Source organism: Cervus canadensis, chromosome 27, assembly GCF_019320065.1.
Source record: "Cervus canadensis isolate Bull #8, Minnesota chromosome 27, ASM1932006v1, whole genome shotgun sequence".
NCBI lineage: Eukaryota > Metazoa > Chordata > Mammalia > Artiodactyla > Cervidae > Cervus > Cervus canadensis.
This window is the reverse complement of record NC_057412.1, coordinates 24067467-24090463: the sequence shown is the minus strand read 5'-3', so window position 1 is coordinate 24090463 and position 22997 is coordinate 24067467. Positions and strand designations below refer to the sequence as shown.

The 22997-nt window shown below is 37.0% G+C and overlaps 1 protein-coding gene across 5 annotated transcripts in view; it reads left to right on the top strand.

Annotated features, from left to right (window-relative positions):
* ROBO1 (roundabout guidance receptor 1) overlaps positions 1–22997 on the top strand; it is a 441102-nt gene that overhangs the window by 64889 nt on the left and 353216 nt on the right. For all 5 annotated transcript variants that reach the window (XM_043449143.1, XM_043449142.1, XM_043449146.1 and 2 more), the window contains exon 2: positions 22211–22537. In XM_043449143.1, the coding sequence (XP_043305078.1) occupies positions 22211–22537 (327 nt within the window). The remainder of the gene's footprint in view (positions 1–22210; positions 22538–22997) is intronic.

Here is a 22997-nt window from a genome sequence, read left to right as displayed (position 1 = left end):
AAATAGAACATAAGTACATTTTAGCTACTGTTCTATTCTGACATTCAAGACTAATAAGATAATTCTAAAAGCCTTTTTTAAAAAAAATTTTAGTATAGGTGCTTCCCAGGTGGTGTGGTGGTAAAGAATCCACCTGCTAATGCAGAAGATACAAGAGATGTGAGTTCTCTCCCTGGGTTTGGAAGATGCCCTGGAGTGGGAAATGGCAACACACTCCAGTATTCTTGCCTGGAAAATTCTATGGACAGAGAAGCCTGGTGGGCTACAGTTCATGGGGTCACAAAGAGACACAGCTGAGTGACTGAACATACACACATTGTTAATTTACAGTGTTAATGTTGGTATCAGGTGTAGAGCAAAGTGATTGCATTTATATATATGCATATATATGCATATTCTCTTTCAGACTCTTTTCCATTATGTGGCGCGTGTGCTCAGCCGTGTCCAATTCTCTGCAATCCTTTTGAACTGTCGCCCACCAGGTTCCTCTGTCCATGGGGTTTTTCAGGCAAGGATACTGGAGTGGGTTGCCATTCCCTCCTCCAAGCGCTCTTCCTGACCCTCGGATTGAACCCATGTCTCCTGCATCTTCTGCATTGCAGGCAGATTCTTTACCTGCTGAACCATTGGGGAAACTTTTCCATTATAGGTTATTAAAATATATTGATTAAAGTTCCCTGTGGTGTACAATAGATCATTGTTGTTTACCTATTTTATATATGGTAGTATGTATATATTAATTCTAAACTCCTAATTTTTCTCTCCCCTGCCCCTTTGTCTTTTGGTAATTATGTTTGTTTTCTGTGTCTGTGGATCTATTTGTTTTGTAAATAAGTTTATTTGTATTGCTTTTTTAGATTCCACATGTAAGTAATATCATGATATTTGTCTTTGACTTTCTTCACTAAATATGGTAATCTCTGTGTCTGTTCATGTTGCTGCAGATAGCGTTTTTTCATTCTTTTTATGAAAAGACACACCGTACAAATATTCCTTTGTACGGTGTGTATGTGTATGTTTACCACATCTTTGTTATCCATTCATCTGTTGAAGGTTGTTTCCATGTTTTGGCTATTGTAAATATTACTGTTGGTGGCTCAGACGGTAAAGCGTCTGCCTACAATGTGGGAGACATGGGTTTGATCCTTGGGTCGGGAAGATTTCCCTGGAGAAGGAAGTGGCAACCCACTCCAGTACTCTTGCCTGGAAAATCCCATGGACGAAGAAGCCTGGTAGGCTATACAGTCCATGGGGTTGCAAAGAGTTGGACATGACTGAGTGACTTCACTTTCACTTTCTTTCAAATATTACTGCTATGAATATTGGCGTGCATGTATCTTTTTGAACTATAGTTTCCTCCAGATAAATGCCCAGGAAGTGGGGTTGCAAGATCATTTGACAACTCTTTTTAGTTTTTTAAGAAAACTCCATTTTGTTCTCCATAGTGACTGCACTGATTTACATTCCCACCAACAGTGTAGCAGGGTTCTTTTTTCTCCACACCCTCCTGAGCATTTATAATTTATATAAATGGCTATTCTAAGTGGTGTGAGGTAACATCTTAGTGTAGTTTTAATTTGCATTTCTCTAATAATTAGTAATGTGTGCTAAGTTACTTCAGTCATGTCTGACTCTTTGCTTAACTCTGGACCATAGCCCACCAGGCTCCTTTGTCCTTGGGACTCTCCAGGCAAGAATACTGGAGTGGGTTGCCAAGACCTCCTTTAGGGGATCTTCTCAACTCAGGGACTGAACCCTTGTCTCTTAGGTCTTCAGCATTGGCAGGGAGATTCTTTACAACTAGCACCACCTGGGAAGCACAAATAATTAGTAATATTATTGAGCATCTGTCTGTGTGCCTGTTGGCCATCTGACTGTCTTCTTTGGAGGAATGTCTGTTTAGATCTTCTACCCATTTTTTGATGGATTTTTTTTTTGTTTGTTTGTTTAATATGAACTTGTGTATTTTGGAAATTAATGCCTTGCCAATAGCATCATTTGCAAATATTTTCTCCCAGTCTGTAGGTTTTCTTTTCATTTTGCTTATGGTTCTCATTGTCCTGTAAAACCATTTAAGTTCAACTAGGTCCCATTTGTTTATTATTGTTTTTATTTCCATTATTCTAGGAGACAGATCCAAATATATGTTTAAAACATTGAGTTGTTTGAAAAAAAATAAATAAAACATTGAGTTGTTTGGCTAATAGGTTTATAAGAATTAGAACTTGAAGATTTCCTGAGACTAGAATTTCAGCTTGTTTTAAGAATTAATAAATGTCTGAATGTAAGTTTATCCCTTAAATGGTATAATCCAACATGAAAATAGTGGTTTGACCAAGTATGAGTATTTTGGAGGAAGGTTCTGATCCGTGTGAACCAAATTGAAGGCACAAATAAACAGATTTTTAAAGGTGATATAACTAGGAATGCAGCATTAAAGAAAAATCAGATATTTAATAGCATATTCATATTCAATTTTCAACTCTGCATATTAAAGGATTAAAGAGATTTTAAAGAAACATTTTAGAAAGACAATATTACAATCAAAGTAGCAGAGAACAATAGATTACAGAAGAAAAAGTTAGAATTTAGCATTTTTTAAGAAAAGTGTCAAATTTTTTGGAATTTTTAAAAGATACCTTCAAAAGATCATTTTTGAAGACAGGCATCAACCCTTAAACTTTTAAAAACACATTGATCCCCAAATTCCATAACTAAGATGAGATATTAAGAAAGCAATTTAATATATAAATGAAAGTATATACACTATGATTCTAAACTTTAGATTTAGATAATTCTAAACATTTGAAATAAACTTCCTTCAAGGAAGTTCAGTTATGTTAATTGTAGCACATCAGTAAGATATTAACATTTAAAAATATATTTTTCATGAGTTCCTAGTGAATGGGAGAAATGTTTACTGTAAGCAAAAAATTAATTTTAGAACATGTCATGTAAAAATGGATAGAATAATATTGGAAGGGAGGATACTTAAAATAATAGCCTTGTTTTTTTTCTGTAAGCATATGGAATTATAGATAAATATTATATTATTTAGTTTACTCTGTACTTTCCACATTTTCTATATTACATTTTTTTTTGGACCTGGACATTATTTATTAGTGCCATCTACAAATTATTAATCATCTAGAGGAATGTCTTTCTGTTTTTTTTTAAATTTTTATTGTAATATATTTTCTTTGTAATGTTGTGTCAGTTTCTCCTGTGAAGTGAATCACCTGCACATATACATATATCCCCTCTGTTTTCTATTTCCTTTCCATTTAGGTCATATAATACAATTTTTATTACTTGTTTTGATTTGCATTAATGTTTATAAATTTTTATTTATAAAAATAATATATGAAAGGAAGTATAATTTTTTGGCTATTGATTTTCATGGGTTTGTTCATACTATTAGTAATTTTTCACTTCAGTAAAATTGATAGAACTACTCAAGATAAGTTATAATTCCTACCCCTGGAATAAATTTTGCCATTTTCTCTCCCAGTGATTTCATAATGGGCAAATATTTGAGTAAAATGTTATTTCCTATTCTATTTGAAGAATGTATTCTTGCAAGTATATGTTAGTCATTGGTATTTTAGATTTTTTAATACATGGGTATACTAAATATTGTGTTATGGTTCTGCTAATAAGTGGAGAATAGCTGTTATAAATATAGATTCTGAAGCCATTTTACCTGAAACCATGACTTCATATGTATCATATATTACCAATATGACCTCAGGTGGATTACTTACCATTGCCAAGCTTCAATTTTCTCATCTATAAAATGGGATTAATAATAACATTGCAGTTTTTTTTGTGTGTGTGATAATTAAATGAGTTAAAATGAATTCAAAACACTTAGAAAACTGAGTGGTGCATAGTAAGCACTGTGAAATTATTTGCTACTATTGTTATTAATAATAGTAATCATTGTAATATTTTTCAGTTCAGTTCAGTTCAGTTGCCCAGTCATGTCCGACTCTGCCACCCCATGGACTGCAGCATTTCAAGCCTCCCTATCCATCACCAACTCCTGGAGTTTACTCAAAGTCATGTCAATTGTGTTGGTGATGCTATCCAACCATCTCATCCTTTGTCGTCCCCTTCTCCTCCCGCCTTCAATCTTTCCCAACATCAGGGTCTTTTAAAATGAGTTAGTTCTTCGCAACAGGTGGCCAAATTATTTCAGTTGCTGCATCAGCATCAGTCTTTCCAGTGAATATTCAGGACTGATTTCCTTTAGGATGGACTGGTTGGATCTTCTTGCAGTCCTAGGGACTCTCAAGAGTCTTCTCCGGCACCAAAATTCAAAAGCATCAATTCTTCGGTGCTCAGCTTTCTTTACGATCCAACTCTCACATCCACACATGACTACTGGAAAAACCATAGCCCTGACCAGACGGACCTTTGCTGGCAAACCAATGTCTCTGCTTTTTAATATGCTGTCTAGGTTGGTCACAACTTTCCTTCCAAGGAGCAAGTGTCGTTTAATTTCATGGCTGCAGTCACCATCTGCAGTGATTTTGGAGCCCAGAAAAATAAAGTCAGCCACTGTTTCCCCATCTGTTTGCCATGAAGTGATGGGACCAGAAGCCATGATTTTAGTTTTCTGAATGTTGAGCTGTAAGCCAACTTTTTCACTCTCCTCCTTCACTTTCATCAAGAGGCTCTTTAGTTCTTCTTTGCTTTCTGCCATAATGGTGGTGTCATCTGCATATCTGAGGTTATTGATATTTCTCCTGGCAATCTTCATTCCAGCTTGTGCTTCACCCAGCCCAGCGTTTCTCATGATGTACTCTGCATATAAGTTAAATAAGCAGGGTGACAATATACAGCCTTGACGTACTCCTTTCCCTATTTGGAACCAGTCTGTTGTCCCATGTCTAGTTCTAATTGTTGATTCCTGACTTGCATAGAGATTTCTCAAGAGGTAGGTCAGGTGGTCTGGTATTCCCATCTCTTTCAGAATTTTCCATAGTTTATTGTGATCCACACAGTCAAAGGCTTTGGCGTAGTCAATAAAACAGAAGTAGATGTGTTTCTGGAACTCTCTTGCTTTTTCAATGATCCAACGGATGTTGGCAATTTGATCTCTGGTTCCTCTTCCTTTTCTAAATCCAGCTAGAACAACTGGAAGTTCATGGTTCACGTGTCGTTGAAGCCTAACTTGGAGAATTTTGAGCATTGCTTTACTAGTGTGTGAGATGAGTGCAATTGTGCAGTAGTTTGAGCATTTTTTGGCATTGCCTTTCTTTGGGATTGGAATGAAAACTGACCTTTTCCAGTCCTGTGGCCGCTGCTGAGTTTTCCCAATTTGGTGACATATTGAGTGCAGCACTTTCACGACATCATCTTTTAGGATTGAAAATAGCTCGACTGGAATTCCATCACCTCCACTAGTTTTGTTCCTAATGATGCTTCGTAAGGCCCTCTTGACTTTGCATTCCAGGATGTCTGGCTCCAGGTGAGTGATCACAGCCTCGTGATTATCTGGTTCATGAAGATTTTTTTTGTACAGTTCTGTGAATTCTTTCCACTTCTTAATATCTTCTACTTCTGTTAGATCTGTACCATTTCTGTCCTTTATTATGCCCATCTTTGCATGAAATATTCCCTTGGTATCTCTAATTTTCTTGAAGAGCTCTCTGCCTTTCCCATTCTATTGTTTTCCTCCGTTTCTCTGCATTGATTGCTGAGGAAAGCTTTTTTATCTCTCCTTGCTATTCATTGGAACTCTGCATATTTTTAAAGTGGTATAATTTCAGAATGCTTAATCATATGAGAGATTTATATCCTCATAGGCTTAACTTCTAGTTCAGTGAATCTCAAACTTCAGATTTCATTAAAATCATGCTGTGTAAAAGTACCAGTTAGGCATCCTCACACCCAAAGGGCATGACTAAATAGATCAGGGACCATTTGTACATGCGCGCTCAGTCATGTCCGACTCTTTGCCACCCTGTGGACTGTAGCACGCCAGACTCTTAGGTCCATGGGGTTTTCCAGGCAAGAATACTGGAGTGTCTTGCCATTTCCTACTCCAAGGTTCTTTGTGACCCGTTAATGGAACCCATGTCTCATGTGTCTCCACGTTGGCAGGCAGACTCTTTACCAGTGTGCTACAAAGGATCGCTTACCTACACCTTTAACCTCATCCCAGGTTTAAAGCAGGTAAAGAAAATGAAGAAAGAATATTTAGAGAAAACTCTTAAGCAAATAAAGGTATGAAGATGAGACAAACATGTGACCGCATATTGAGGCTCAATGCTTTCGTTTTATATTAAATATTAAAAAAAAATTTTTTTTAAATTTACCTACTGAGTGAGTTGTTAGCTACTGCTGTTTGGAATGCCTGTGCCTGATAGTTTGGAAGGCTTTATTTTGGTGAGCCTTTATTTGTTTCTGATCAATTAAATGCAATTTTATGCATAAAGGTAGTAAAGAAAATGCTTATTTCAAAAGAGAATTACTTTTACTTTTCAGGAGACCGTATTATATAATACTGTTCTAAATAAATACAGTTCTAAAATGAATAAAACAAAAAATCAAACAGAAACAACCTTATACTTCATCCCTCTCTATCTCAGTTCTTATTTGAGTACTAGCAGAAAGCTAGAAAAATAGCTATGATATTGAGATATTCTACTAGTTATTAACAGGCGAGTAGGGAAAATGTAAATATATTTTGATAATGTAATTTACTCTTAATTAATTATTAACAGAAGATCTCAGAATTGCTCATAAATAGTCAAATGTGAAAGAAAAAAAAATCACTTTCTCTGAACGGCATAAACTAGGAATTACCTCGTAATGATATTGAAGATAAGTAAAATAATTAGGTCTATTAGCATCCTAAAGAGAAGAGGTGATTGATACCTGTCAATAAATTTAAATCCATATCCAGTCTTTAAACTCCTAGTGATCACACAGGGCATGACCAAGCAGCTCTCTGCTTCAGATTTGTGGCCTCTGCTCATTCAAATCTCACAGACTTTCAACCTTTCCAGCAAGGTTTATTTTTGGTTGAAGACATTTGCTTCTGCTCATTATATCTTGCATGCATTAGGTTAATTCTAACTATTTGGAATACAGCTCTTTTTCATTTGTTCACTGAGTATTTCTGTGTGTCCTCAAAAAAAAAAGTTTAATGGTGGCTAAAAGGTATATAAATGCATATATTGGGTTGGCCAAAAGTTCATTCATGTTTTCATAAGCTCTAATGGAAAACCTGGAATGAACTTGCTGGCCAACCATTACATGAAGTGCACACAGTGTTACTTGTATATCATTCACATGAGCTTTGCATCTTTCAGTTCAGTTCAATCACTCAGTCGTGTCCGAATCTTTGCAACCCCATGAACCGCAGCACACCAGGCCTCCCTGTCCATCACCAACTCCCAGAGTTTACCCGAACCCATGTCCATTGAGTCGTTGATGCCATCCAACCATCTCATTCTCTGTTGTCCCCTTCTCCTCCTGGCCTCAATCTTTCCCAGCAGCTTGTGCTTCTTCCAGCCCAGCGTTTCTCATGATGTACTCTGCATATAAGTTAAATAAGCAGGGTGACAATATACAGCCTTGATGTACTCCTTTTCCTATTTGGAACCAGTCTGTTGTTCCATGTCCAGTTCTAACTGTTGCTTCCTGACCTGCATACAGGTTTCTCAAGAGGCAGGTCAGGTGTTCTGGTATTCCCATCTCTTTCAGTATTTTCCATAGTTTATTGTGATCCACATAGTCAAAGGCTTTGGCATAGTCAATAAAGCAGAAATAGATGTTTTTCTGGAACTCTCTTGCTTTTTTGATGATCCATCGGATGTTAGCAATTTGATCTCTGGTTCCTCTGCCTTTTCTAAAACCAGCTTGAATATCTGGAAGTTCATGGTTCACATTCTGCTGAAGCCTGGCTTGGAGAATTTTGAGCATTACTTAAGCATGTGAGATGAGTGCAATTGTGCGGTAGTTTGAGCATTCTTTGGCATTGCCTTTCTTTGGGATTGGAATGAAAACTGACCTTTTCCAGTCCTGTGGCCACTGCTGAGTTTTCCCAATTTGCTGACATATTGAGTGCAGCACTTTCACAGCATCATCTTTCACGATTTGAAATAGCTCAACTGGAATTCCATCACCTCCACTAGCTTTGTTCCTAGTGACGCTTCCTAAGGCCCTCTTAACTTCACATTCCAGGATGTCTGGCTCTAGGAGAGTGATCACACCATCGTGATTATCTGGTTCGTGGAAATCTTTTTTGTACAGTTCTTCTGTGTATTCTTGCCACCTCTTATATCTTCTGCTTCTTTTAGGTCCCTACCAGACCCATAGGGTATATATTTATAATGGGTCTATCTTCCTTTTCTCCTTTGCTTTTCACTTCTCTTCTTTTCACAGCTCTTTGTAAAGTCTCCTCAGACAGACATTTTGCTTTTTTGCATTTCTTTTTCTTGGGGATGGTCTTGATTCCTGTCTCCTGTACAATGTCATGGATCTCTATCCATAGTTCATCAGGCACTCTGTCTATCAGATCTAATCCCTTAAATCTATTTCTCATTTCCACTGTATATATTTCTCACTTCCACCGTGTATAAGGGATTTGATTTAGGTCATACCTTGCATCTTTTATAACTAAAAAAGAGAGAAATGTACTATTCTTGTTTGTTTGCACTCTTGTATTACCTGCATCTAGCAAAGACCTGATATAGTGTGAATACTTAGTACATATATTTTGGGTGAGTAAATGAATGCTAAAGAGTTAGCAATGGATATGCGTTTGGATAAACTCTGGGAGTTGGTGATAGACAGGGAGGTCTGGTGTGCTGCGGTTCATGGGGTCGCAAGGAGTCGGACACGACTGAGCGACTGAACTGAACTGAAAGAGTTCGCAAAAGTTGAATTTTATTTTCTCCATATTTTTGGAAAATGTTATTGGCTTTCACAGTTGTAAAATAAAATATTTTGTTGTGAAAATAACACCAGAACTCATGCGGGTGCATGCTAAATCACTTCCATTGTGTCTCTTTGCTTCCCTATGGACTGTAGCCCATCAGGCTCCTCTGTCCTTGGGATTCTCCAGGCAAGGGCATCATGGAATACTTGAAAACTAGAGAAACTTGGAAGGAAACAAGACCTATCCACTTTACAGATTCACTCAGAAATTGACATTAAAATTCCTTTTTGATCTTTTTTTTTTTCGTTTCTTTCTCCCTCTTTCTCTCTTTCATTCAATCTCTTGTGCTAGAATTGTGCAGCTTACACTTGTGGGAATCTTTGTATTTGTGGTACACATGATACTGTGTACACTTTTCAGTGGCCTTAGAATTAATTTTGAAGAACATTCCCTATTGTGGATAGACCAAAAGTCTTGTATGTTCACACCTCTTCTGGGAGGCCATTACTTCAGGGCAGCTTATCTGTGGATGTTTGCTTCCAAGAAGCAGGATTAAGGAGTCCCCTTACTGTCTCTTGAACTCAGCGGGGGACACTTAACTGCCTCCAAGCAGGGATATGCATGTATTTCATGTTCTAAACTTTATAAATACATGTGGGGTCACCGGTCATTTTTTCCCCCTTACCTGTTTATTTTTTCAACAAATTCTGTTGAGTGCCTACTAAGTGCTAGATGCTATTGTAGGCACTGGAGATGTGTAAATTTCAGTTGTTTTCTAACTAGTAACTAAACACAAGTATTTCAATATTATACATGCTTTCTAATCAAAACTGATTTTGTGACTTCTTGAAAAATTAATTAAACCACCATCAAAATAATGATTAAAAGTATTATATTTCCTTTTTGATGTTGCATTAACATACAAAATGATAAATTCATATACAGCTCATATTACCACAAATAAAAACTAAAAAATTCTTTGGAAAGAAAATGATGCCAGACCACTGTTCTATATGAAAAAAAAATTCCAAACATACCTGCAAAAAAGAGAGATATACAAATCTCAAATCAGAGTGCAAAAGAAGAAAAATACATTGTTCTTAGAAGAATTTTTTGGAACTTTATAATTTTGCATCACAGTTTACATATGGTAGTAATTAATGTAATAGTGGATTTTTCTGTTAGATTAACTACAAGTAGTTTTGTTGTAGACTGATGAATTATTTACTTATCCCTTTAGAAAATAAAGATTACTGAGTAGATTTCTAAGTTAACATATGGAATAGCTTTTAAATCCTTATATCTCATATATCAAGGGTTTAGATTCTGTCGCTCAACATTTTTTTATTAGGGAGCCCTTAAGAATCTGTAAGAACTAAATTTGGGATATAATGAGAGAGAGCTAAGTGGAAGTTACAGAGAGGTAAAGATGAAAGTTTGCTAATGTGCAAAAAAGTTTCTTTAGAAATTCTTGTTCACGTCAGGAGTATTGACTGGGTTTTAAAATGAGTGAAGTTGACTGCATTCCTATAGAGATTTCTCGGTAATCTTTTAAAAGGTTGTTTTAAGTATTTTTTTTAGAAGAGTAATTGTCTTTAGACTCTTTAGACCATTATTTTTAGAATTGCAATCCCATACTCTACCTTGCAGAGATTAAAAACCCCTACCTAGATTCAAAAGTTCTCTAAATATGGCTCAAGCATGACTGACTAATTTAGAAAGTAAAGTTAAAAGTTTTATTTTAATACTTTAATTGATTTAAGGCTATTGATTTAGTAAGTTATATCTATACAGATTCTATGAAAATCTAGTGTAACTCTTTAGTGAAAGAATTGATAAATATTACTTTACATAATCATTATTTAAAAAAACTTCTGTATAGTTAAGGAATCGCAATTTATCTGTATTTGTTTTTACACTTATAATTTATGGTTTAAATATATATTTTTAAACACAAAAATAAGATTATTTTCAGAAAAAAGGTGTTCCCCTCAGAAATTTGAATTCAGGTCAGAGAAAGATTAGTAAGCCAGGTTTATTTTATACAGTTAGAAGAGTGTTTTTGAGTTGGCATTTCAGTAAAGAAGTCTGCTCATGTTCTGTGTACTGAAGTTATAATTGGCTCCAATTTATAACTATTCAGTTTCCATATTACATACAAAAAATAAAGTGTAGATTAACAGTGATTGAAATGCCATGTAATTTGTTTTAACATGTTGAAAATTCATTAGGATGAACTAAATTTCCTTAGCAATAAAAGTAGCCACAGGACCACCCGTATACTGTTTCACAGTTCAAAATATCCAAAACCCTTTGTCTGTGAAAAATGGTCCTAAAAGCTGAAGTAAGATATTTTATTTTCAGACCTAAGTATCTTGGTCCTTTAGGATAAGCATTAATAAATACAGGGTTGTTTGTGAATTTTGATAATCTTAGTTTATCTCTAGAGAGTTGACTTGAAATGTTATTCTACACAGTTACCAACTTTATCTATTTTTCTGGCTATACATAGGATTTTTATATTGGTAATGAACAGGAAAAGAAAGCCAATGCAACTATTCACTCAGTTTATTGAACATCTTTCTGATCATTAGCTTGAGCTCATTATCAGGTAGATTACTTATCTCCACTTTGCTTAGGTCTTCATCTGGGGTTCTGTCTTATTCTTTCATTTGACACGTATTCCTCTGTCTCCTTATTTTCCTTAATTCTCTGTGTTTATATTTATATATTTAGGTAGGTTGGTTATGTTTCCCAGTCTTGGAGAAGTGTCCTTACATCCTGTGGGTCCCAGCAGCATGCTCCTCTCTGTTCACAGAATTGTATGCTCTTGGGGAGCCCCCTGTGTGGGCTACGTGGGACCTTTCGTTGTGGCAGGGCTGACCTCTGCGGGTGTGGTGGTAGGCGGTATGGGACTGTGGTGTCCTTCTAAGCCCTACCTTCAGCAATGACTGGTGTGACCCTCTGGTGACAGGGTAAGCCCTTAGCACTAATAGGTTTACCCTTAGCTCTAAGAACTCTAAGAGTAAGGAGTGCAAAAAAGATGCTTGCCTACACCAGTGTCTTCATTGTATAACAAGCTCCCCAAAATGGCTGCCTCCAGTATCTGTGTCCTCAGGGGAATTCTAGTTGCATCTTCCCTCTCTGGGAGGCTGTCTGAGATCAGCAAGTGGGTCTAACCCAGATTCCTTTCAACTTCCTTCTTCTGGGCTGGGACTCAGAGTGTGTGACTTTTTTGCATGCCCTTTACCAGAAAAGTCTGTTTTCTGTAACCAAATATAAGGCCCTTTGGCCTCCAAAACCAGATATTCTGGGAGCTCATGTTCCTGGAGCAGGATCCCTGAGTTAGAGAGTCCAGTGTGGGGTTTAGGGGAAAATTTCAGCAATTGTGATTATCCTCCTGTTTGTGGGTCACATACCTGGAGGTGTGGGTCTTCACTGTACTGTGTCTCTGCCCATCTTTTCTGTCTGATTTTTGTTCCTGCTTTATAGCTTTAGTTATGGAAGATCTTCTCTGCTAGTCTTCAGGGCATTCTCATAGATACTTGCCCTGTCAGTTCAGTTCAGTCACTCAGTCGTGTCCAACTCATTGCGGCCCCATGGACTGCAGCGCGCTAGGCCTCCCTGTCCATCACCAACTCCTGGAGTTTACACAAACTCATGTCCATTGAGTCAGTGATGCCATCCAACCATCTCATCCTCTGTCGTCCCCTTCTCCTCCCGCCTTCAATCTTTCCCAGCATCTGGGTCTTTTCAAATGAATCAGTTCTTCACATGAGGTGGCCAAAGTATTGGAGTTTCAGCTTCAGCGTCAGTCCTTCCAATGAACACCCAGGACTGATGTCCTTTAGGATGGACTTGTTGGATCTCCTTGCAGTCCAAGGGACTCTCGAGAGTCTTCTCCAACACCACAGTTCAAAAGCATCAATTCATCAGCACTCACCTTTCTTTATGGTCCAACTCTCACATCCATACATGACCACCTGAAAAACCATAGCTTTGACTGGATGGACCTTTGTTGGCATGGTAGTGTCTCTGCTTTTTAATATGCTGTCTAGGTTGGTCATAACTTTTCTTCCAAGGAGCAAGCGTCTTTTAATTTCATGGCTGCAGTCACCATCTGCAGTGATTTTTACTTGCCCTGTAAATAGTTGTAATTTTGGTGTGCCTGTGAGAGGAGATGATCTTAGGGTCTTTCTGTTACACCATTTTGGCCTTCTCAACCCTGCTCCATATTACTTTAAAAGCCTTGCTGTGTCTTTTAAAGTCTTGAAAATAATATATTTAATCAGTATATCTATATGGACTATTTCCCCCCTGGAACAGAGCTGCTTCCTCATAGATGACCTTAAAGGCAACATCTGATAATTCTTAGTAAAGCAACCTAGTTGGCTGTGCTAAGAGGTCTAGTTTTCTTTTATTTCTTTTATTTTGTTTTCATTCTCTTTTGAACTTTTTTTTCTGGAATTGTGCCAGATCTTGCCAAGAGTTGTATCAGTTCAGTTCATTCGCTCAGTTGTGTGCAGCATACCAGGCTTCACTGACCATCACCATCTCCCAGAGCTTGCTCAAACTCATGTCCATCGAGTCGGTGATGCCATCCAACCATTTCATCCTCGGTCATCCCCTTCTCCTCCTGCCTTCAATCTTTCCCAGCATCAGGGTGTTTTCCAATGAGTTGTCTCTTGGCATCAGGTGGGCAAAGTATTGGAGCTTCAGCTTCAGCATCAGTCCTTCCAATGAATATTCAGGGTTGATGTCCTTTCGGATTGACTGGTTTGATCTCCTTGCAGTCCAAGGGACTCTCAAGAGTCTTCTCCAGCACCACACAATTCTTAATGCAATATAGGTGCAATATGCAGGTAGACTGATGGGTAAGAGGGTGATAGAATTTAGACTTTAATATGCAAATATTTTTGTTTGGCATTTTATTGAAAATAACATTCTCTTAGTTGCATGTTAATTGGAAGTTTTATGAAAGGGCAGATAGCAAGCATGAACTCAACCAAACAGCTCAACCCTCCAACCCTTTTGCCGCAGCTCATAGTGAAATCCTGGCTGATTTGAGTCAGCTGAGGCAGTTCTTGGAGTTAATGCCATAGTAGCTTCTGTACCATCATATTATTAAAAATAGGGGGATGGGCAAGCAATATTGTTTCTAAAATTTAACTTATGCTGCTGTCAGTCTTTCTCACCTCTCTGGGGACACCGCCATATGATATTAAATTCTGTAGAAATATTGCAAAAACACCAGGGATTCACTCCTGGATTTTCATTTTGGTCTATTTTGGTGATCATTTTAGATGGTAACAGACAGTAGCAATGGCACTCAGTTAATTAGTGAGATTATTCTAAGTTTTGACTAGAGAAGATCCCTCTTCCCCCATTTGCTATGTAGAATTATAATCAAGGAGAATTAGGATGGAGCAAAGTACCTAAGGAAAATGGCGTGATCCATTAATCATGTAATTATTTTAATGCATCCTGTATTCCTTTACTCTGCATAATTTCAGGTGAAATTACCTAATTTTTCCGTAGAATGAGCTCTGTTTTTCTAGTTGGAGTAAGCATCAGTATTTGGGAAACCTGGATAACTCAATAGAGAGAATGTTTATGTCTGCTGTCTACACAGTGAGTAATTAATAGGTGCTGTCTTCTTATTTTTAACAAATATCTCCTTGTAGGATGAAATTCTGACAGGCAAATTATAGGATTGGTGCCCATGATAGAATTTATCTTAATAATTGGAGGCCTTTTGCTTCTTAAGATGTAAATGGAGCTTAAATGAAAAAGGTTAAGAGGCAAAGCCCTTTAAGAATGTAGGTACTCCTTTACAAATATGGGTATGTTGTCAAGGCAGTATATATTCTACCCCCACCCTTGGGCAAATGTCACTGAATTGTCTATTAATATTCATTGTGCGTCTGTCATGTACTCATTGAACTTGTTTCTCTTGTGCTTTTAGCAATAGCACAAGCATTCTTGTGCTGCAAGATGTTTTAATATGATATATGATATGAATGGATATTTTAATCATTTTAGGTTTTCTTATTTTACCTACCAAGAAGTAGGAAAAAGAAATTTGGATCAAAACAAGAATTTGTTAATAAAATAAATACTGCTTCTCTCATTCTACTAAGAAACAGACTTGAAAACATAGACAGACAAAACCCTGAGACATGTTTTACTGCTTATACTAGGAAAGAATAAAATCATACATTTGAAAAAGTAGAATTATATATTTGTATGTTTTGCATACCTCAATAGAATATTAGAAAGTCAGTCTGTTAAATGGTTGCTTACTTTTGTTTCTGCAAATGTGTGTCTTAAAAGGGGGGAGCACTTTATATCCAACTAGGAGTTTAATTCCCTCATAATAAATCTCATGTGACTTTGATATATTTCCTTGAAATACTTAGCACTTACGTGTGTATCTTTTTCCAGCTGTGGTTGTGTAAATATTTAGATATTTCAGTCACTCATGTTTATATTTTATCTTCCAACCGGGCAGTTGTTGAAGGAATCCTGCCCTGCCTTTTTCCCTGATGCTGCCCTTGCCTGGAGTCAGTTGTGTTATATTCCCAAGGTTCTACCAGGACGGTTGCCAAGGGCAGCTGACATTATCATCCTAGTTCCTTGTTAAAGCCTCGCTCCATCAGCTCCTTTCTTATTTTACCCTCTCTTCTTTGTAACTTTTTTAGTTTCTTATGCAAAATTTGAATTTGGTTTTGCCTAGTGTAATATAAACCTTTTATTATATAAAAAATGCTCAAATTAGCATAACTAGAATGGTGGTTGTTGGATGGTTTATAGGAACTCTGAATTTATGATCGAATAAAGAGGGCTTTTTATGAATCGTGTGTCAAGAATATTATATAAAGAGAGCTGCTTTGACAGTGTGGAGATGGACACGATGTTTAAGGAAAAAGATTGCAGTAACTAGGGGTCTTTCACTAACTCTCTTCTGAGATTTATCTGTGCTCTTCCCTATTTATTCTTGGTGTAACTCTCTCAAGGTCCTCTTTTGAGAAAGTGAGGCACAGTGATTCACAGAAGTTGGGGGGCTTTTCCCTCAAAGCATGTTGGTGGAAAATAAGAGGAATCAGTGATATTTACCTTTAATTGTGCAAACAGTATGTAGAAATTGAGATTTCTCAAATATTAAAAACTGATAATATAGGATAACTACTCAGAACTGCAAGCTCATATTGGAGAAGATTACACAGTACAAGGAATGATTTATATTCTCATGCACTCATCATGAAAGTCTTTACTGAGTTAAGCGACTATGGAATCATATGATTTACAGTTAGATATTCTGATTGCAAGGGAAAAGAACATTAGATGTCATCAGGTTTGACTGCGTCTTGCTGTTTTTATTATCTACCTTTTAAAAATTAAAAAAATTTTAAATTAAAAATCAATATTAACAACTTGTAGCATTGGAAGCAAGAGTGGACAAAGCCTGTTTCACTTTAGATTTTACTTGATTAATCCTAGCATTGTTTATGGAATAGTGGGGAAGAGCAAGGATTTTGAATCTGATTTTAAAATTGGATCCCAACACTGCCACCTTCCAGCTGAGTGACAGCAGAGAGTCTCAGTCCCCCCATATAGATACCAGATAACAACACCACACCTCATAAAGATGCTGTTGTGATAAAGGAGATGACGGACATTTCATATTTGTTTTCTTTCCGTTTGTTTTCTTCCTGCTTAGTCATGATAATAAAGAATAATTTATTATGGTTTTTATAGAGATAATGATTGCCATTTATAATTGTTACTATTGAGGTTAACTAATCACGTTATAAATGTGACTGGAATTAGAAAGTTCCTTTCTTCAAGGTTCTATGTTATGAGAAATGTTGCATTTCTGTGTTTTTTGTTATGATTTCCAAAGGTTTTGGCTCTTCTGTCAAATAACTTTTTTTTTTTTTTTTTGCTGTTCATCCTCTTTGGATGCTTATATGCTAACAGAGTGTGTTTTCTTTTGAAGTGTATTCCTCAGAAACAAAGTTCAGTGGGATGTCTTGTAAAAAGAAAAATAAAAACAGTTCAATGGCCAAATAAGTTTGAGAAATGCCACATATTATATTCTTCTTCTAGCACACATAGTGTGCATTAGCAAGATTAAAAGACTCTCAGAACTGCAGTTCTCTTTTTTGAGCAAACAAGCTGAGGAAAGAGTATTCCATGGAGCATTTTGAAAGTTTAGCCTTTAATAGAACAGAGAGCATTTTTATTGCTGAAACTCTTTTACTGAATGCTGCCGTACAAACATCGTGGTGAAAATCTGGGCCCGAGTTCTCCACTTCCAAAGGCACGCTGGCCATGGTCCAGGTGTGTGGGGCCATAGGTTAGAGACGGGGAGAGTCCTCAGCTCCACTGTATTTTCACGGAGCCTGGGTGATCTCCAGTTTCTTTAATTGGCCGTTACTTCCTCTATACACTCTCCCTAGACAGTTTTATTCTTTCCCAGGGTTTCAGTCTCCAGCTTGATTCTCATCTACAGATCCAGCTGAGATTTTTTTTTTTTTTCCTGAGGTCTGGATATTTCATTGGCAACTAGTTGTCTTCATTTGTGTATTCTGGAAGTATCCCGAACTCTCCATGACTCATGCTGAATAAATCATCTCTGTCCTTCTTCCTCTGACCATATTCACTCTTTTATTATGGCCCTTCACTGGGGCTGCCCTTCACCCATTGCTCAGACCAGAATCTTGAACTTTCTCTACCCCGCTGCTTCTCCTGCATCTTCTGCATTTTTCATTTCCGTCTTTTCCCAAATTGTCAGTGAGTACATCCTGTTGATATTGTAACTATCTCTAGATCCTTCCTTCTATCTTCCTTCCTGTCACTCAAGATCCAAGTACAAGCTTTCAGAATTTATTATTGAAAGAGTGCGAAAGTATCCTAATCCCTTCCTAGCTAGCTGCTGCATTCTAGTTTCGTAGTACTGATAGTGAGCTTTTTAATACCAAACTTGAGCATGCAGTTCCTTGCTTACAGTATTTGAATGTTATTGCCACATGATCTGCCTCCTGAGAAATCTGTATGCAGGTCAAGAAGCAACATGTAGAACTGGACATGGAAAAACGGACTGCTTCAAGATTGGAAAAGGATGTATATTGGCACCCTGCTTATTTAACTTATACGCAGAGTACGTCATGCGAAATGCCGAGCTGGATAAAGCACAAGAGGGAATAAGGATTACCGGGAGAAATATCAATAACCTCAAATATTCAGATGACACCAGCCTTATGGCAGAAAGCGAAAAGGAATGCAAGAGCCTCTGATGAAAGTGAAAGAGGACAGTGAAAAAGCTGGCTCAACATTCAGAAAACTAAGATCATGGCATCTGGTCCCATCACTTCATAGCAAATAGATGGGGAAACAGTGAGAGACTTTATTTTTGGGGGCTCCAAAATCACTGCAGATGATGACTGCAGCCATGAAATTAAAAGACGCTTACTCCTTGGAAGGAAAGCTATGATCAACCTAGATAGCATATTAAAAAACAGAGACATTACTTTGCTAACAAAGGTCCGTCTAGTCAAAGCTATTGTTTTTCCAGTGGTCATGTATGGATGTGAGAGTTGAACTATAAAGAAAGCTGAGCGCTGAAGAATTGATGCTTTTGAACTGAGGTGTTGGAGAAGACTCTTGAGAGTTCCTTGGAATGCAAGGAGATCAAACCAGTTAATCCTAAAGGAAATCAATCCTGAATATTCCTTGGAAGGACTGATGCTGAAGCTGAAACTCCAGTACTTTGGCCACTTGATGGGAAGAACTGACGGATTAGAAAAGATCCTGGTGCTGGGGAAGATTGAAGTCAGAAAGAGAATGGGACGACAGAGGATGAGACAGTTGGATGGCATCATTGACTTGATGGACATGCGTTTGAGCAAGCTCTAGGAGTTGGTGATGGACAGGGAAGCCTGGCGTGCTGCAGTCCATGGGGTCATAACTGACATGAACACAACTGAGCGGCTGAACTGACTGAACTGAACCAATTGCCTTCAGTTAGGTTCCAGAACTTTGGCTTGATGTACAAAGCCCATCACATTACTGCTTCATCAGGCATGGGCGTCACAATCTCTGACATCCGCCTAAACTGAGATCACACAAGTGTACTGTATTCTTCTGTATCTGTGCCTCTGAATGAAATCCTCTTCTTTCTTTTCTTTCTGACTCAGTTTTTTAAGACCCACCTCAAGTTTCTTATGTTGGCATACCTCTCTCAGGCAGTCTTAAAGTGCCCATTTTTTATATTCTCATAGCAACCTATACATGTCAGTTTCCTGTCTGAAATACACTTTCAGAATATAACTAAAATCTGCTTAAATTAAATATATGTGGCCTCAGCAGTTGATCATCATTAGCATCCAGCTTTCATAATTAGAGCCAAAATAAAGGCCAGTAATGTAGTATAATGCTTTATTTTCTGGAGCTTTCCAGTACTTGTATTTGAGTAATCTTAAATTCAATTTAAATTTCATTTGCCATCAGTATAGCTTTTGTGAAAGACAACGAGTTTCCAAGTAATTTTTCCCCATGTTGCTGGCTTATTTCCTCTACTTCTAGAGCCTGGTTTCATTTAAAAGATTTATGATATGTTGTATACCATGCACTAAACTAAAGCTATTTCTCAATATTTCAGATTACAAAACTATTACTCAGTATTTCAGATTATATATTTTTTGTTTCATGGTGGACATAAGCAAATAATAGATCTTTTAAGTTTCATCATTTATCATTTCATTAGGAAATAGTAACTGTAGTAATTACAAATTAGAGCTATAAATAAACTCCATGCAGAGTTTATAGTCTAGTAGAGGTTAAACAGTGTGTATATATGGTTACAATTTAAAAATAAAATCTTTTGGGACTTCCCTGGTGAACCAGTGCCTAAAACTCTGCACTCCCAATCCGGGGGGACCAGATTCAATCCCTGGTCAGCGAACAAGAAACAAGATCCTGCATGCTGCAACTAAGAGTTCACAAGATGCAGCTAAAGATTCCACACGCCCCAATGAAGATTGAAGACCACATGCCCAAACTAAGACCTGGCACAGCCCAATAAATAAAATATAAAATTAAAGAATATTAAAAATAAATAACAAAAAATTAAAATGAACTATTTAAAGTATTTTCATACAGAGCATGATAAATAAGATTCAGATCATTGCACTCAAATAAGGTTTTGCTGTTAGCACTTTTTGTTTACTCAACACATATTTATTGAATATGTATAATGTGTTCAGCAATCTGCCAAGTGTAAGAGAAGAAACCATGAGCAAAATTAGACCCACAGAACTTCAGAGTAATGGGAAAGACAGAGAGTGTTCAAGGCATCTAGTGAAAAAATTTAAAATATAATTCTCATTATTTTACCACAGGTAGTTTCATATCCTTGCTAAAAAGTAGCATTTAAATTTTGTGGTAAAGAGCAGAGAAGGTAGAGATTTGAAAGAGGAATGGGTATACATTAGAATAAGATCTTTTTGAGACCAGACCCTAAGACAGGCATAGGCCTTGGAAGGAGGAAGCTTAATATATGTATATATGTATATATATATATATGTATATATGTATATATGTATATATGTATATATATATGTATATATGTATATATATATATATGTATGTATATGTGTATGTGTATGTGTGTATATATATATATGTATATGTATATGTATGTATGTATGTATATATATATGGAACAAACAGAAAACTCAAGTGAAGAAAGCAGAGAAAGCAACAGAATAGGAAGGGTCCTGAGAGCTAGATAGGGAAATGAACACAGACTCCAGTAGGTCTTGTTAAAGATTTCAAGAGCAATGAGCTTAAGAGTCACCGAAATAGGGGAGGACCCAGATTGTATTTGCACTTCAAAGCCTTCATTTGGCTGCATTGAAGTGAAGCTATTTAAGAGCTTTCCTAAATCCTGGTGGGAATCTACAGCAGTTTGATCTGGGATGGTAACTGGCTGTACAGATTGCGATGAGTAGATTGATTTGAGAAATTTGAGGGAGGATTAAGGGACAGAAAGACGTGTCAAGCAAGACTGCTATTTACTTTTCTTTGTTCACTGAGATTGGAACACTAGATGAGAATAAGGTTTAAAGTTTGGTTGTTGAAGTTGAGAAATCTTTAAGATTTTTACATATTAAATCTATCCATGGCAACAATAAGGTAGGAACATTACAGATATGAAATTTGATCCCCGTTTTAGTGATTACAGTCTCGTTGGAAAAAATAAGGCACAAACAGAAAATATTTAAATGACACTCATAGGACTTTGCTTATTAAGCGATACATATGGTCTAGAATGTAGCTCCTCACCTAATATCCTTTTCAAATTAATATTTAATTATTTAAGCTCAATTGTGTAACATTTCATCTTTGAAATCTACTAAAGTAATAAAATAATGATTGGAGACTAATGAACTTAATTTATTGAATAAAAACTCTGAGAAAGTATATATATGCATATATATAAATACATATATATAACATATGTGTGTGTTGTATATATATATGTGTGTGTGTGTGTGTGTGTGTGTGTGTGTATGTATGTATGGGGTTTCCCAGGTGATGCTAATGGCAAAGAATCTGTCTGCATTACAGGAGACCCAAGTTCCATCCCTGGGTTGGGAAGATCCACTCCAGTATTCTTGCCTGAAAAATTCCATAGAGAGAGGAGCCTGGCAGCCTCCAGTCCATGGGGTTGCAGAGAGTCGGACATGGCTGAGCAATCCTTATGTATACATAAATACATTAATATATTTATGTACATATATTTATTATTTAGAAAGATATAAAAGTCTGTATAAAGTTCCATCCTTCATATTTCAACATAAATGTTCATTAATATATAGCATATGTTTTACTAAAGTGTTGATTGATGTTTTATTGAGGGGGAGATTCCAGGAAGCTTTGCCATTATTTGTAACAGTCAACAATTCTCTGACACATTCCTCTGCAAAAACAGGCACGTACATGGTACAAACAGACAGGGTGATGGGTTCTGAACAGATTTGTGGACAGGGGATTTGGAGAGTAGACGGAATTTGTACAGACAGAGTTTTAGCAAGAGCACTTTCTAAGTGGAGGGTCAAAAGGATTCAGGAATTAGAAAGTATGGTTAAAGTAGACACCAGAGGGATTAGTTAGGAAGGAGGTTAGGAAGAGTAGGTCAGTACTATGCAGTGTTTATTAGATGGTAGTGCTAACGCCTGGGCTTTTGAAATAAGACTTTTAATTGTTTTCAAGTGATGATATGAAGCTATTTTGTCAATTCTTCTGCAGGCTCCCGTCTTCGTCAGGAAGATTTTCCACCTCGCATTGTTGAACACCCTTCAGATCTAATTGTCTCAAAAGGAGAACCTGCAACTTTGAACTGCAAAGCTGAAGGTCGCCCCACACCCACCATCGAATGGTACAAAGGTGGGGAGAGAGTGGAAACAGACAAAGATGACCCTCGCTCACACCGAATGTTGCTGCCAAGTGGATCTTTATTTTTCTTACGTATAGTGCATGGACGAAAAAGTAGGCCTGACGAAGGGGTCTACGTCTGTGTAGCAAGGAATTACCTCGGAGAGGCTGTGAGTCACAATGCGTCGCTGGAGGTAGCCAGTAAGTAAAGTGGGCTTTTAGTGTTGGGGAGCATGTGGCCTGTGAAGTGGTGGAGGGCTGGTAGCGTGGGATCATTTACCTTGTTCATGATAAGAAAAAATTAAACATGTATCACAGGCTTTACCTGAGGAAGATCTGTAGCTTTATATGTGTATATCCTCCACTATTTATTGAATTTTCTGAATTTCTCATCCTAGCTGGTTATTCAAGGTAAATTGGGATTCATACATAGTTGTGAACTGTTTTACTTAATTAAAAAAAAAATTTAAGAACATTTTTATATTATAATGGACTGTGAGTTGATTTACAGTTTTGTGTTAGTTTCAGGTGGACAGAAAAGCGATTCAATTATACATATATCTATTCTTCTTCAAATTCTTTTCTCGTTTAGGGTTTTTATAGTATTGAGCAAACGTCCTTGTGTTGTGTTACCTTTTGGAGCTGTTTTCTGTTGAAGATG